General features: G+C 36.7%; 1 protein-coding gene across 8 annotated transcripts in view; it reads left to right on the top strand.

The window, feature by feature from the left end:
- TTC29 (tetratricopeptide repeat domain 29) overlaps positions 1–14,281 on the top strand; it is a 192,000-nt gene that overhangs the window by 122,933 nt on the left and 54,786 nt on the right. For all 8 annotated transcript variants that reach the window (XM_053940815.1, XM_053940820.1, XM_053940812.1 and 5 more), the window contains one exon: positions 10,277–10,368. In XM_053940815.1, coding sequence (XP_053796790.1) covers positions 10,277–10,368 — 92 coding nt within the window. The remainder of the gene's footprint in view (positions 1–10,276; positions 10,369–14,281) is intronic.

Below are 14,281 nucleotides of genomic sequence, written 5' to 3'. Positions count from 1 at the left end.
AACTAATTTTTTTATTGCTAATTTAGCACTTAATTCTTAAAGTAAAGGACAATTCTAACTTTTTATTTGGGCATGAAAGTTAACTGTCTCTTAGTGAAGGAAGGAGTTCTTTTGTTGGTTTAAGGTAAATAAGATTTTTCCTATCATAACCACTTTCTTGAAAACCTGCAGGGAAAAGGGTTCTGATTATGAGAAGCAGCAATGCTACTTTCCTTCAACACTTTTCTGTACACCACACAGTTTGGCACCTTGGTGTTATGGTGTCCACTACAATTGCCTTGAAACATGGTGTCATTTTCCTTTTCAGTCTATGGTTCAGATTGCATTTTGCTTGGTTAATGGCAGGACAAAAACTCCCTACTGTAATGCGGATTTTTGTCAAAATAAATGTGCCACAAGAACATCCTCTGCAAGAAAACACTCTTAAATGCAGTCCTGCTGCAGAATTACAGTGGTCTAGTTATACAAAAATTATAGAGCAGAAGAAACAAAAAATATTAAATACATTAAAAAATCTATTACCTGATGATAAGAAAAGTAACAATTCCATGTTTTCCCACAGCAACAATGAATGTTCTAGCAACTTGTTGATATTGACCCTACTCCTCATAAGTCCCGTGTCCCATAAGAATGGCTACCAAAACACCATGAAGGGTTGGATTTCCATCTCATCCATTACCATTTTCAATTTATTCATTCATACGCCCCAAAAGAGTAGGACTATTGCAGTGAGTTGAAAGTTTGAGTGCTCAATCCATTAGATAAATATTTTCGGAATGTTAGAATTGTCTGACCAGTGGTGTTCTCAAGAATCTGAATACAAGTTGGTGAGAAAAAGTTTAAAACCTCAGTTTTAAATAGGGCTATGCCTGGATGACATTGTTTTGTTTATTTCTACTTCTGAAACGTATGAAAGTTTCTTCATTTATATATATTTATATGATTATGTAGCGTTACTTAAAATATATATATTAAACATCCTGCATTTAGAAGTTCTGCTATTTAACATATCAAATGTGGTTTCCCAAAATTCAAAATCTCTTTTTGGTAATATTTTGACTCTACTTCAAAATGATAAATTGTAATATTTTATCATTATTTATTTATTATTTTATTATTGTCTTACACACATGCAGGCACTTAAGACACACTTTCTGTATGAGTAAGGAAAAGGACTGGAGGGGAGTTCAGTGCAGCACTAGTTAAAGTATATTTACATCGTAATAGAGGTTCTATGATCAAGAGAATTGTTTGTATAACTCTGAATTATTTCTGAGAAATTGTTCCTAACTGTTATGCTTGAACTCAAAAGAAGCAAACTGCCCTTACTGGGGGTTTGCTCAGCTTTAATATCTTGAAAAGTTGAGGACAAAGCCATAAAAATTCCTTAAACTGCTCTACTAGGGAATAAGAATATCTTTACATCTGGTTTTCAGAAGGCATGGTGGGTAGAGCACTTGGCAATCACAGAGCCTCAGCTCAGGTCTCACCTTGTTGGTGTTGCTGCTGGGTAGGAGCAGCCTTTGCATGCTCCTCTGCTGCTTTGTCCAATGCAGGTGGCTCTTCCTTGTGCTTTCCCAGGCAGGTTGGCAACCAGACTGGGGACACAGCTAGACAGGGTCTGCTTCTGGAAAAGAAGGTTACAGTTAGCTTGTCCTGACTGAGATTTCTGAAACTCCAGTCACTGTCTTCTGTCAGTTACAGGATGTGATTTAGGCATTTTCTCTGGAATCTATTGGAATGTTTTTAGAGTAGCTAATAAAATATGCTTCTTTATTTCGTGTTCTCTGTTTTTCCTTTTTTTTTTTTTTTAAGCACCTGCCAATGTAAAATTTCCCCTCATTTCAGTCCCACATTGGCTTTCTAGCTTAGGTGTGCTATACCTCAGACCCTAAATGCTGTACATAATTGAGGGAAAGGTATAGCTACAGCATGTCTAAATCCATAGTTTGTTATCTGATAACAGTAACATACAAGATCTTAGGAACTGCCAGCCCATTAGTGCACTTCCATTAGTGAAACTGCACATTCTATACCCAGGGCTGTAGCAAATGGCTGAGGAACTGCAAGAGAAATTTTCTAATTTTGTTAGATAATCTACTTAGAGAAGTCAGACTCTTAATGCGTTGTGATAAAGGAAACATTTGTACCCACACTGTACAAATTCAGGAATTTCAGTACTTAAATGCAAATGTATTCATAATCTGGGAGGTTTTGTTTTCCATTGTATAGTTAATTCTAATGAACAGATTGTAAAAAAAAAAAAAATCCGTAAAGTAAGGCTTTTAAAATTAGATTGGTTTCTCAAATTGGTACAGTTAAAGCTACAGCAATTCACTTATTAAATATGTGTTTAAATTTCAGTTCAGTTATTCTCAATGACTTTGGGGGGACAAGTCATATGTTCAGGTATTAACAAATGCTTAACAACTTTGCTTGATCAGAACCATCGATAGCTAAATTGGAGAGTAGGTCTTGATTCAGGCATTAGATCTTGAAGAATTTAAAATTTATCATTTGATAGATAAATAACCTGAGCAGTTAAAACAGTGAGGCGTGTCTGTGTAAAACTGAGAGCTTGGTGCCTCTTTGCTAGAAGCAATTTGTTTTGCTGTTTTGCTTTCAGCTTATGTATTATTTCAGAGCTGATCAAAAGAATTGGTAGCAAAGTGTGAAATAAATTGTACTTTGAAAGAAATCGATTTCACATTCCTTGGTGCTTTAAATGATTTTAGTAATATTAATATTTAAAATATTTCTGTCTGAAATCTTTTTATTACTGAATATACCAGTAAAGGTCCCCATTTCATTCAGCTGTTTTTCATATTAGTATATTACACAGTAAACATTGTAGAAATACTATAACACTGAAATGGATGCAAAAGATCTCAAGTGTCTATTGGCATCTAAATGACTCAAGTTTTATTCATTCAATAAGAACAGTCTGCTAATCCTTTTACTGCATTACATGGTTAAAACTTGAAGAATATGAGATTTTCAGCTGAACAAGATCACTTCCTGAACTTCTATATTAGTTTGCAAAAAAGTACCCACTGTGTTATCTAATTTAAATTGATTTTATACTTTCCTAGTTTATCTCTGCAGTTTTTACCATTGTTATGCAAATTTAACTGTTTGCTTGTTTTTATGCTTCCTTCCTTGCTTTTATCTAGAAAAACTTCTTTGTTAAAACTTGTTATTTGTTAAAAATATCTGTTCAAGATATTAGTAAGTATGAAGCAGAATATTTATGGGTGTTTTGTCTAAGAAGTAATGGGCATTTAAGCATGCAGGTATATATATTATGATGCTATTGTCTTAGCAGGCTGCAGTGATCTGACAGCCAGGTACATTCACGTAGACAGAACAATCTTATAAAAGCAGTCCAGACATCTGGGTCACAGTCCTGCTATACAAAAACATTTCTTAACAATTCACATTATTACACTTACCCCAATTTCCAGTCCTGTCCACCCTTTTCTCCTTGTTTCTTCCCCCTGTTCTGCCTTTGTCTTTTATGTACTTGCAGAATCTCACTTTTCCTTTACAAGTCACCTCCATCTGCTTATGTGTCAGAGTGGCCCTGGTGCCACACATCACATAGAGGAATTCTCAAGATGAAGGGCTGTATTCACATCACTACTTCTGTCTCAGCACTGTTTCATGCTTGTCACTGCTCAGCACTCAGCGCCACACTGCCTTGTTTTGTCAATAACCATTTATTTGTTGCTGGAATAGTAGCAACCATTACATCTGACCTCCCTGTTTCATCAATTATGAATAGATTATTGGATGTGAACATCTGCAAAAGCTTGCTGTTGAACTTACCTCCTGGCTGGGATTAGATAAAGTATTAAACTGTTGTTTATTGTCAGGCCAAAACTCTACTGGGAAGCCAGGGAATTCCAGGACTAGCAGACTCCCATCAACAAGCACCAAAAATTGTTTAGTATTGCCACTGTTTCCCATAAGATCGTAGCCATTTATTATTTACACTTATTACTAGTTGTTATAACATACTTGATAAAAGCTCTTGGCAGGCACAGTGTTTCCAGCTATTGTCACATCTGTCAGGATGGAAAAGATACATAAACTGTTTCTTCCTCTTATATTGCTGTTAAAGGGTAACAGATGAAGCTTCTTCACTCCAGACTGTTAAGCCATGCTTTATTTTGAAGGAATATGTCAACAATGGCTGGCTTGGAAAACATTACGTTCCTGTCCTAAATATGGATTGCAGTAACCTTTACTAGGGCAATGTCTTTTGCAGTGGATATTTCAAATTGTACAATAATAGTGAATGAAAATACTTGGATTTGATGTAGGCATAGTTTTTTGCTCTGAAGGACCTGGGTGACTTTTTGAATTTTTTTCAAATATGAATGAATAAGAAAACCCTTTATTAGGTATAGGAAATAATAAAATTATTACTTCCTTCCTGCAAAGTTGTTGTTTAAAGAGTCAGACTTAATATAATTATTGGTGGCACAGAAGTCCAGAATTAAGGACAATAAGACAGAAACAAAAATTAACCTTTATTCAATCATCTGTACATTTCATCTCTTTTAGCTTTCTGTGCAGCAAAATGAAGCATACAGGGTGAACTCCTGACCTCGTGGAAGCCAATAGAAGTTTGAAATTACTCTAGGGAAAGGAACCTTTTCAATTAGTTACTTGTATTTACATATCATCCATTCAGAATCAAAGCAAAATGTACATGCCTTGAGTATTATATGAAGCAGGCAAGACTTGATACAGGCAAAGAGCCTTAGGTCTGATATTGATAGACTGTTAAGGAAGGAGTGAGCTGTTTGTCTTCCTCCCTTAATCCTTCAAGCAGATGCACACACAAGTAACCTGAAGCATGTATTGCTGAGTGTTTGTAGAGCATGAGGGTAAACACTGCACTTGATAGCCCAGTAGATCACGGGGAGGAGGAGTGTGATCTGCATTAGTTACCCACAGGGAGAGTGGAGCCAAGCAGCACCTCAGTGATAGCCATGTCCTAGCTCTGGAAAGTCTTCAGCAAGGGTGTTCCCCTTTGACATTTGACTTGGACAGACTTCTGGGTAGATTAACATTCAAAGGACTGAGTTGGTGAATTTTAGTTATGAGTAAAGAAGAAGTAACAGTTTAGTCAAATCAAGGAGTGCTGTCTCTTTCCTGGGTGTGGCACCCAGTTTCTGTATCCTGGACTGCTAGCATGCAGATGGAATATGTGCAGCTTCTACCCTGGATGCTCACAATGCCTGAACACATTTAGCATTGCACAAACTGTGGCCTGCCATTCAGTTGATACTGGTGTGTAATATTCCTGGGATCAGTGAGCTCTGCGCATTGTGATCAACACATTTCATGAACAATACCCTTTTCTTTTGCTGTCCAACCTCTCCCAAGCTGTGTTTTGGAAAAAAAATAAGAATACATCTGGGTTTGTATTGTGAAACTTTTCTTTGATCTTACTCAGCATGGCCACAGGTGTGTAACCACTCAAACTATGGTAATAAAGACTGCACTTTTTTTGTAATTTTTAATTATGCATTTCTGTGGCAGCTACTGGTCAGAGCTCACTGAACTGCAGAGTGCCTATGCATACAATTCTATTGTCTCTTATTTTCACTGGACTATATCAAAGTGATTATTTTGTATCCATCAGAACTATGTGTTTTTTTTCTGAAAGTATTTAAGAGGTACAAAGTAGTATAAGTCCTGTAGTCTCACTCTACTGCGTTGTCTGTCTACCAACACCTATTGTTGGCTTCAGAAAAATACTGTCAGATGCTGCTAGCCAGGCTGGGCCTTAGCCTGCCACTGCAGTGCCTGTCAGGAATCATTAGCTACTGATCTCTTTGACTAATGGTCCAGTTGATTGTCTGATTCATGTTCAAGATCTGTAAATGAGGCAGAAGCATCTTTCCTGCTCACCAGCTGTGAAATGGCTAAACACAGCTAGATTTGCAGAAATCAAAATAAATGTATTTCCAATAAAGTTTGGCAACAATATCAAATCTAAAGCTGAAAGCAGAACTACGGTTTTGTGTTTTTTAAAGTTACAGTATTATAAATCAATGTTATCTCATCATGTGCTTGTCAGAGAAATGTATTTTACCAAAACAGTGAAATGCTGGTAGTAGCATTAATCTTGTGTTGAGTTGGATAGATGTTCTTTATTCGACATAAATTCATACTTTCGATATTTTCTCTTTTGTCCATTATCCCCAGATGTACCAGTGTTCAGCAGAGTCTCTGTGCCTTTATCTGAGTCCTGTGTATGCTAATGGGGTGTGTATGCATGTTTTTGTGTACATATAAAAGAATTACAGGTGTGACAACAATAAAAAATAAAGGATGGGATTTTGGATGGAGGGGGTTCTTGGGGGAGGAGCTCCTGTATCTCTTTTATATTAATGGAATAAGCCCTGGAGGGTCAGCCTGGCATAATGCCGAGATAACTGAGAAGTAAATCTGGGCCTGAGAGCTCACTAAAATTTTTCTTGGAAAAGTAGGTTAATATGAAATACACCACTAGCTAGAGAATTAGTGTGAGAGCCATACCACAAACAGGCTCTAGTTTGTGGATTTTAACAGAGCTTAATACTTTATTTTTACACTGTAATTGTAGACACAACAGACTTACAAAGACACTGAAAGAGAGTTGATTTTTGTGAATGGATCCTCCTACAGGAGCTATCCTGTTACATGGAAGACAAAGTTGAAGTCCAACTTCAACTTCTACCTTCTCACATCCTGCAAAAAGGAGGAAAAGTGATTGAACCCCACTGTTCATTTCTGTATTGGACTTTGACTTTCATGTTATTTGGATTTTTTAAGCTAGTGTTTCTACAAACCCACAGAAGTAAAATTTTTGAGATAGTCAATGTGCTTAGTCACATTGATCCAAAAACGAATCTGTGACCAGAATCAGTGTGTTTTTTATAATTGTTATGTTGTTAAGTTTAGGTTACATTTTTATACAGAGGTAGAAAGAACTGTATATTATTCTAATCTGTTCAACCTCATATATAACAGTCTTTTCCCACTAATTGCTAGGAGTATCAAACTGTCTTTGAAACAATGTGGAAATTTTATAATTTTATAATGGAGTCTAGCATGATCAAGATAAATCTACTGTAATAGCTTCCTTCCTCAGAACTCTTTGTACATGGCTAATTCTAAAAAACAAACAAACAAAATATAAAGGAAAAAAACCAGACATTTTACCCCTTCAGTAACTCTAAATATCTGGAAACTTAGTCTAACTTTTGAAAAGGAAGTATAGCTAAATGTGTGTAATACCCAAACTGGTTTTAATATACATTAGCAGTATAGATTCTTACATAGTCCCATTCAATATCTATTTACACATTGTTGTACATTTTTATTAATGAATATATGAATTAATGAATCATTAGCAAGGAAATTACCAAGATGACATTTTCAAACACAATATTTGCTATAAAATAATGTAGCAGAAGCATCTTACCTTAATAAGATAGATTTTCTTTTGCTATCTGATTTTTTCCCATCCAGTAAAACTGCACATTTGTGTAGGAGTTTTCAACAGTAATTATTAATTATTCCACCTCTTCCTTGGATGTCATTTTCCCCTGCGCAGAATGGCCAATATGTGTATATATATTAAAAATACCATTTTGTGGCTACGCTTCTGTCTAAAGGCAAACTTCTCATTGGGTACCTATAAATTCCATTAGATCCAAATGGTAACCAATGTTCTCAATATTTATCTACTTCCCAGAGAACTGATAGATGACTGGCAGAGCCCTTCCCACTCAATACTCTCTGCCACATGCATATCTTTTCCTATGTGGTATCCACAGAAAGCCAGTTAGATGGATTGGTTTTTCCTATCTCATAAAAATAATCAGGAGGGTTTTCCTGTTCATTTGTTGGTTTTAGGCTTTTTACAGATTCTGGCAGGCATCACTGTGTTGATTCCATTTGATTTTTCAGCATGTGAATTTTATAATAATTTTCTTGTTTTATTTGAAAAATTTAAAATGTGCTGTAATTTCAAGAGACTCTGGGTGAAATCCTGTAATGCTAATGTGTTTAACCATCATTTTAACTTGTTCTACCTTTTCCTTTTTCTCTATCCTGAAATGTTTCTGGCCTGAAATGTTTCTATCCTGAATGTTGAAGGTTGGGCATACATCACAGAAGAGGAGAACCCTCTTCACTTCTTTCACATAAAGGGATACTGGGCAGTTGTGGCATCCAGAGGTGCACAGCTCCTTTCCATCAAGCCCCTGTGTCCCTTTCTGTGTCCCCATGTGTTACCTGAAGCTGGAGGAGTCATTTGAAATACAGACATAAAGAGTACATTTTCTATGGTAATTTATCAAGATTTCCTCCCTTTCATGGAGATGATTTAATTAAAGTACTTCCCTCCTTATTTAGAATGAAATATCTGATTTGTGTAGAGTAGTAGTAACCTGGGACCAAAATGAGCACTTTTCATCAATATGAATGAGGGGCTTTATTTATTTACTTCCTTCTTTCTTGCAGCTGTTGCAGCAATGCAATGAACCAACTTTTTACTTCAGCTATGCTTTGTATGATTTTTCCTTGGGTTTATCTGTACTTTGCCGGCTTTTTGATGTCTTTAGTAGAAAAAAAATGTACAGTAGCCAAAGCCTTAGGTTTCTAAGTAACCTTTCTGTGCCAGATAGTAATGACTGCAGGACCTGTATCCAAGTTTAATATTGTAGAGGCCAGTTTAAAGTAGGAGCTATTTCAGTCCAGCACATAACATTTGTGACACCTCCTGACACTCTAATAGCAGGTTTTCTAATATGGGCACGATTATTACAACAAATGCTGTAGGTCCCCTGAGTTAAATGCAATACCAAGAATTATTTCTCAGACACCTGTGTGTTTCTGCTATCATCCTGGATTATTAGAAGGATGTACTGCAGGCACTGACAACATCTTGTATGTATTCAGTTTAGGGAGGCTTCTGACTTGATGTGACAACTTTCTAATTGAGGTGCCTTTGTACTGTTTCTGTCACACCTAATGCATTGATAACTCAATTGGCAGTGACCTGCAAGGATAGGATGCAACATTAGAACACTACTGAGAAGTACTTGAGGGATGATAAATAGGGCAGTGCACATTAATAAATGCTACTTTTGGTGTACACAGAGCTTGTGTAGCTAAAGAATAAGAGCCATGTCCAGGGATGCTGATGCATGTAGTAAAACTATTTCAAGAACCAGGAAATCTGAGTGGTGGAAACAGCAATGGAAATGGTGTCACACACAACATTAGCACACACAGGTTGTCTTCTCCTGAACCTTGCACTTTGCCAGTGACAGGGATGCACTCTGAGTAGAAAATGCCAATTTTTTACCTCAGTATAAATAGACATCCTGAGGCATGCAGGATACTGTCATATGTCCCTGGGCATCTCCCATCCTCCTTCCGAACTGGTAAATGACATTCACTACTCCTTTCTTGGAAATGTGCAAAAAGGATTTCCATAGAGAGTCTTTGGAGATTTCCTGTTTTCTCATGTGTGTAATAGATTGGGTCAAGCAACAAAGAAGAGGGATGAAAGAATAAGATTTAATTTTATATGCACTCTCCTGTCATCGCCATTGAAAAAAAAAATGGATGAAAAGAGAAATTCTGCAATACAGGTGATGTCAGTGTTAAATTAAATTAAAATCATAAGATTTTATGCAGCAGCTGTAAGCCTTCAGTATGGCAGGGTTCATAATAATAGATTCCAAGCTAATATTAACAAACTTCTCATGTGTGAATAATTAATCAGAAAAATAGCAGCATTATCTACAGTACTTTTAGCTAACATAGATTAAACGTATAACCTGTCATTTATTCAGTTTTGGGACATCTGAATTCTACTAAGATAAGCTGTGACAGATTAGAGAAAGAAAAATAATACTGACTTGTATTTCAGCATATCATTCTAAAACAGTATGGATGCAAAGGACACCATCTTAAGTATTGGTTATCAGAAACTCATAAAAGCACAGGCTCTTAAAATCTTTTAAATCATGGATAAGGAAATTTATACTGCAAATCAGGGAGTACCTCTTTGGTTTTCTGCAAGTTGCCAAAATACAGAGATATAATTGCAAATTACATTTTTTGATTTGTAATTATTGAGTAGTTTCAAACAATTATAAATGACTTTAATTTTATGTTCTGTGTGGGCAGAGAGATTAAGAGGGGAAGAAAAAGTGGAAATCCCTGTTGGGGTATTTACTGGTTTTATCTTCCTGTTTCACAGGTTTTGAACACCTCTGTAGAAATCTTCACAACTCTTTGTGATTCTTCTGGCCTGGGCAGAGCATATGCAGCTGTAGCCAAGATCCTGGCAAGGTAGGTTAGTACATCCTTGTCTGACTGTCAGTGCAGATTCACTCAGCTGTGAAAGACTTAAATTGTTAGAGGTCTGTCGCTTTCCATTACTGACTGCTTAAATTTTAAGCAGTGCCCTTCTTGCAGTAAGTGACCCTTTCATCAAAAGTTATTTTAAACTGTTACACATTTTTTAAAGTGTATGGCTCTAGTTTTTCTTTGCCTGTAAACTATAACATGTCCTTTTTCTTCCACATTTTGAGGGCTTTTTAAGTGTTGGGGGTTTTTTTGGTTGGTTTTTTTTTTTTTTTTTTTTTTGGTTTGTAGAGGACCTTACCTTACTGGAAAATAGAATCCTATTTTCTAGGTTAAGAAATAAAGAAAATCTGGAAGAATGTAGCAAGCTTCAGTAGATGTCTCAGTGTAATATTTTCTGAACTGTAAGTTTCCATTTATTGCACTCACTTCTTCTGTGGAGGCCTTTCTGGTTGGTGCGTGTGTAACTAGGTACTAATTTGTTGCAAATACGATGCTTGTGTTCAATATTTTTATTTCAGCATCTGGCATTAAAATCTTCCTCCAGGTGAATTAGTTTAGGTACAAATAATTTTGACATAAAGTCACCTAATGAAATTGTCATATGAGATAAGGGAAAAAAGAGATTAAAGTGATGGTTGTAGCTCATTCTTGATTTATCCTATGTTTGAAGACCTCAGTGCATATGATGCATGATAGAGCTTGGCAATTGTTTCTGGAGAGGGTCTTGTCACCCGGTTTATTTCAGTGTGCAGAGCAAATTCTCCTCTTTGAGTCAGATCCCTTGTCTCTTGGCCTTATCCAAGCACGTAGGGATCAGCCACAGCCATAGTCTTCTTCAGCTCTCTGATGCATAATTCATGTCTACATGTATTTTGAGCATCCTAAATGAGGACATGGGAAAAGATATTCAAAAAGACACAAAACAGACTAAGAATACCAGGTCCCAGTTTTAAAACTCTCTTAAAGCCCAACCAAGAAAGATTTAGTAGCTAAATCACCAGCTGTTACAATGAGTGGCTTTGCAATGAGTACACAGTTTTCTGAGCTCCCAGTAGCATTCATGAGCTCCTTGTATTCTCAAAAAGCAGCAGTCTGGGTAGAGGCCTGGGTTGAGATAGTCAAGAGAACATCCCTGGTAAACCATGTATGTTAATTTCCTTTCTGTGATTTAGCATTCTGGAATGAGGGTACATACATTTATTTACTCAGAAGTTTCAGATTTTGAGATCTTTGTGAAGTTAGTTTGCTAAACCCTTTATCTGAAAGATCATGCCAATGCAATTCTTCTCTTAAAAGCAGACCTAAAGATGGAGTGGGTAGTGATTTTCTTCTGTATAAAATCTGTATTCCACACCTTTAGGGAGCATTCTTGAACTATCTAGGAATGGACAATCTCACTGCTATCTAGTTGTTGCAATTTGAAAAAGAAGGAAAATAGGAGATGAGGAGCAGTGGGAGCAGATACTAAGAGCAGTGAGACTCCTCAGTTTAGTATTGAAGGAATTCTCCTGGAAGAGGAATATTCTGATTAATTTAGGTGAAGGAGTAGTTCAATCTCATGTGTAGGATCAGAGATTTAATCTATTGAAGAATAGATTAGAGAATAGGTTGGGTCTTCTTGGTGAAGACTCAACCATAAACCCTTTCTCTGGAAAATGACTGTTGTTTTACTTTTTGTAAAACCCATCTGGTAGTTATGCCATGAGAGCATTTACCAAATTAAACACCTTACATATATACCTGCTCTGAAGGTCTTTGGGTATGTGATAGGCATTAATTGTTGAACCCTGTGCAATGTCATGATGGTTCTCAAACTTTCAGTTGTTTGAGAAACTTACATGTGGAAAAGACTGGGCACCTATAGAATGATAGAATCATAAAATAGTTTGGGTTGGAAGGGATCTTTACAGGTCAGCTAGTCCACCACCTGCAGTGAGTAGGGACATCTTCAACTAGATCAAGTTGCTCAAAGCTCCATTCTGGCTGGCCTTGAATATTTCCAGGGATGGGGCACCAACCACCTCTCTGGGCAACCAGTTCCAGTGTTTTGCCACTCTTGTTGTAAAACATTTCTTCCATACATGTAATCTAAATCGAACCTCCTTCAGTTTAGAGCCCTTGCCCCTTGGCCTGTTGCAGCAGGCCCAACATTTGCTCAACAATTTGTCCCCGTCTTTATTATAAGCTCACATGAGATACTGTAAGGTCTCCCTGGCAACTTCCCCAGGCTGAACAGCCCCAGCTCTCTCAGCCTGTCTTCATAGGAGAGGTGCTCCAGCCCTCTGAGCATCTTGGTGGCCTCCTCTGCATCCAACAGGTCCATATCCATCCTGTGCTGAGGATGCCAGAGCTGGACACAGAACACTTTGGATAAATGCACCATTTGGATAAATGCACCATTTGGATAAATGCTGGTGACAGAATCCCCATATTCAGTTTGTTCAATTTTCCTTTACTTGTATTTTTACCTGATCTAGGCTAGATTTGTGTAAATAATTTTAAATTTGATGGATAGCATCTTCACTGGAAGATGACCGTTTCCCAAAAATAATGCATTACAACCATGATGTCTGTGAGAATTTGCACTTATTTCCTCATGACAGATTGGAGAAAGTTCCTGAGCCCTCCTGAATGGCTCAGAACCTGTCTATGGCTTTGGAATATTTGGTGAAATCTTTGCTGCAGATGCTTCCAGAGACTATGGGAAAGTGAAAATCTCTATCATGTGCATTTAGTCATGTCATTTTCCAGGGGAAAGAATCTGACATAATAGCATCATGTTCTTGACTTATTCTGCTAGTGTCCACCATGGTAATGACTTCTTGTGGACACATGATTTATACATCCAATTCCATCACATGAGCAATCCTATAAAAGGTGCATATTTTCATAAAAGTCTAATAGGGGTAAAAATCTCATAGGGCATTTTAGCATGAAACTGGAAAATGAGTTGCTGTAGATGTGTAATCTCTTCTGCTGAAGTCATCATAACTGTTCTGTGGGATCATGAATGACTATATCTTTAGGAAATTGCATTTTATGCATTTAGGAAGGTGATGTCTAAGGAGATAGAAAGTATATGGCTGTATAAAATAACATGTAGATTTTTGAAGGAACTATAAAATATTAGCCCTTTGAGTAGGAAAGACCTGTTTATCATGTTATCAGGTCTTGTGCAGGATAAAGTGTTTCAGTAATCTTTCTAGCACTAGCATACTTTTAAATATCTCAAGCTGTAGTGCTTTTTAAAAGTACTTCCTTTGAAAAATTGTTAAACTGTACCAACCAATTTCTAGCTGGCATAAGTGAAGTCCTAACAGTGAGAAATATCTTTCTGATATGTATCAAATTGATTCCTGTTTTTCTCAAAGAGGTTATATGCCCTAGCAATTTTCATATTTTCTATATGTGGAACAGAAGTTTTGATGTGAAAAATAAAAAATGGACAAAAATACATCAAAACATTTCTATTAATTCATGAAATTAAGAAAACCTTTTTACATTTTCTCCTGTCACTGATTCCATTTGCTTTATTACTTTCAGCCTCTAGCCCACAAACTTGGTGGTACAATCAACAAACCCCTTAGTGGCTGTTTCATCTCTGCTCTATTTGATTTCTCCACTCTGAGTAAATGATTAAGTTTTCATGCATTGGTTCAACCAAAATCTATGTTCACTCAACCACATCCTTTATTGATTACTTCTACTGCAAACAGTAGGCCAAGTGTGATATACATAATTGGACAGTTGTCAGGGGATGTGGGTGTTAACAGTCCTGTTTTCCCAATTGGAAACTGGAATCACCTTGATACACAAATATTCTGCACTGTTTCATTCTCATTCCTTGGACCAAGGAGTCCTTTTCCTCAGAATATATGTTTTTAACTCTCAAAGG

Source organism: Vidua chalybeata, chromosome 4 (genome assembly GCF_026979565.1).
Source record: "Vidua chalybeata isolate OUT-0048 chromosome 4, bVidCha1 merged haplotype, whole genome shotgun sequence".
NCBI lineage: Eukaryota > Metazoa > Chordata > Aves > Passeriformes > Viduidae > Vidua > Vidua chalybeata.
This window is presented reverse-complemented; position numbering and strand designations above follow the sequence as displayed.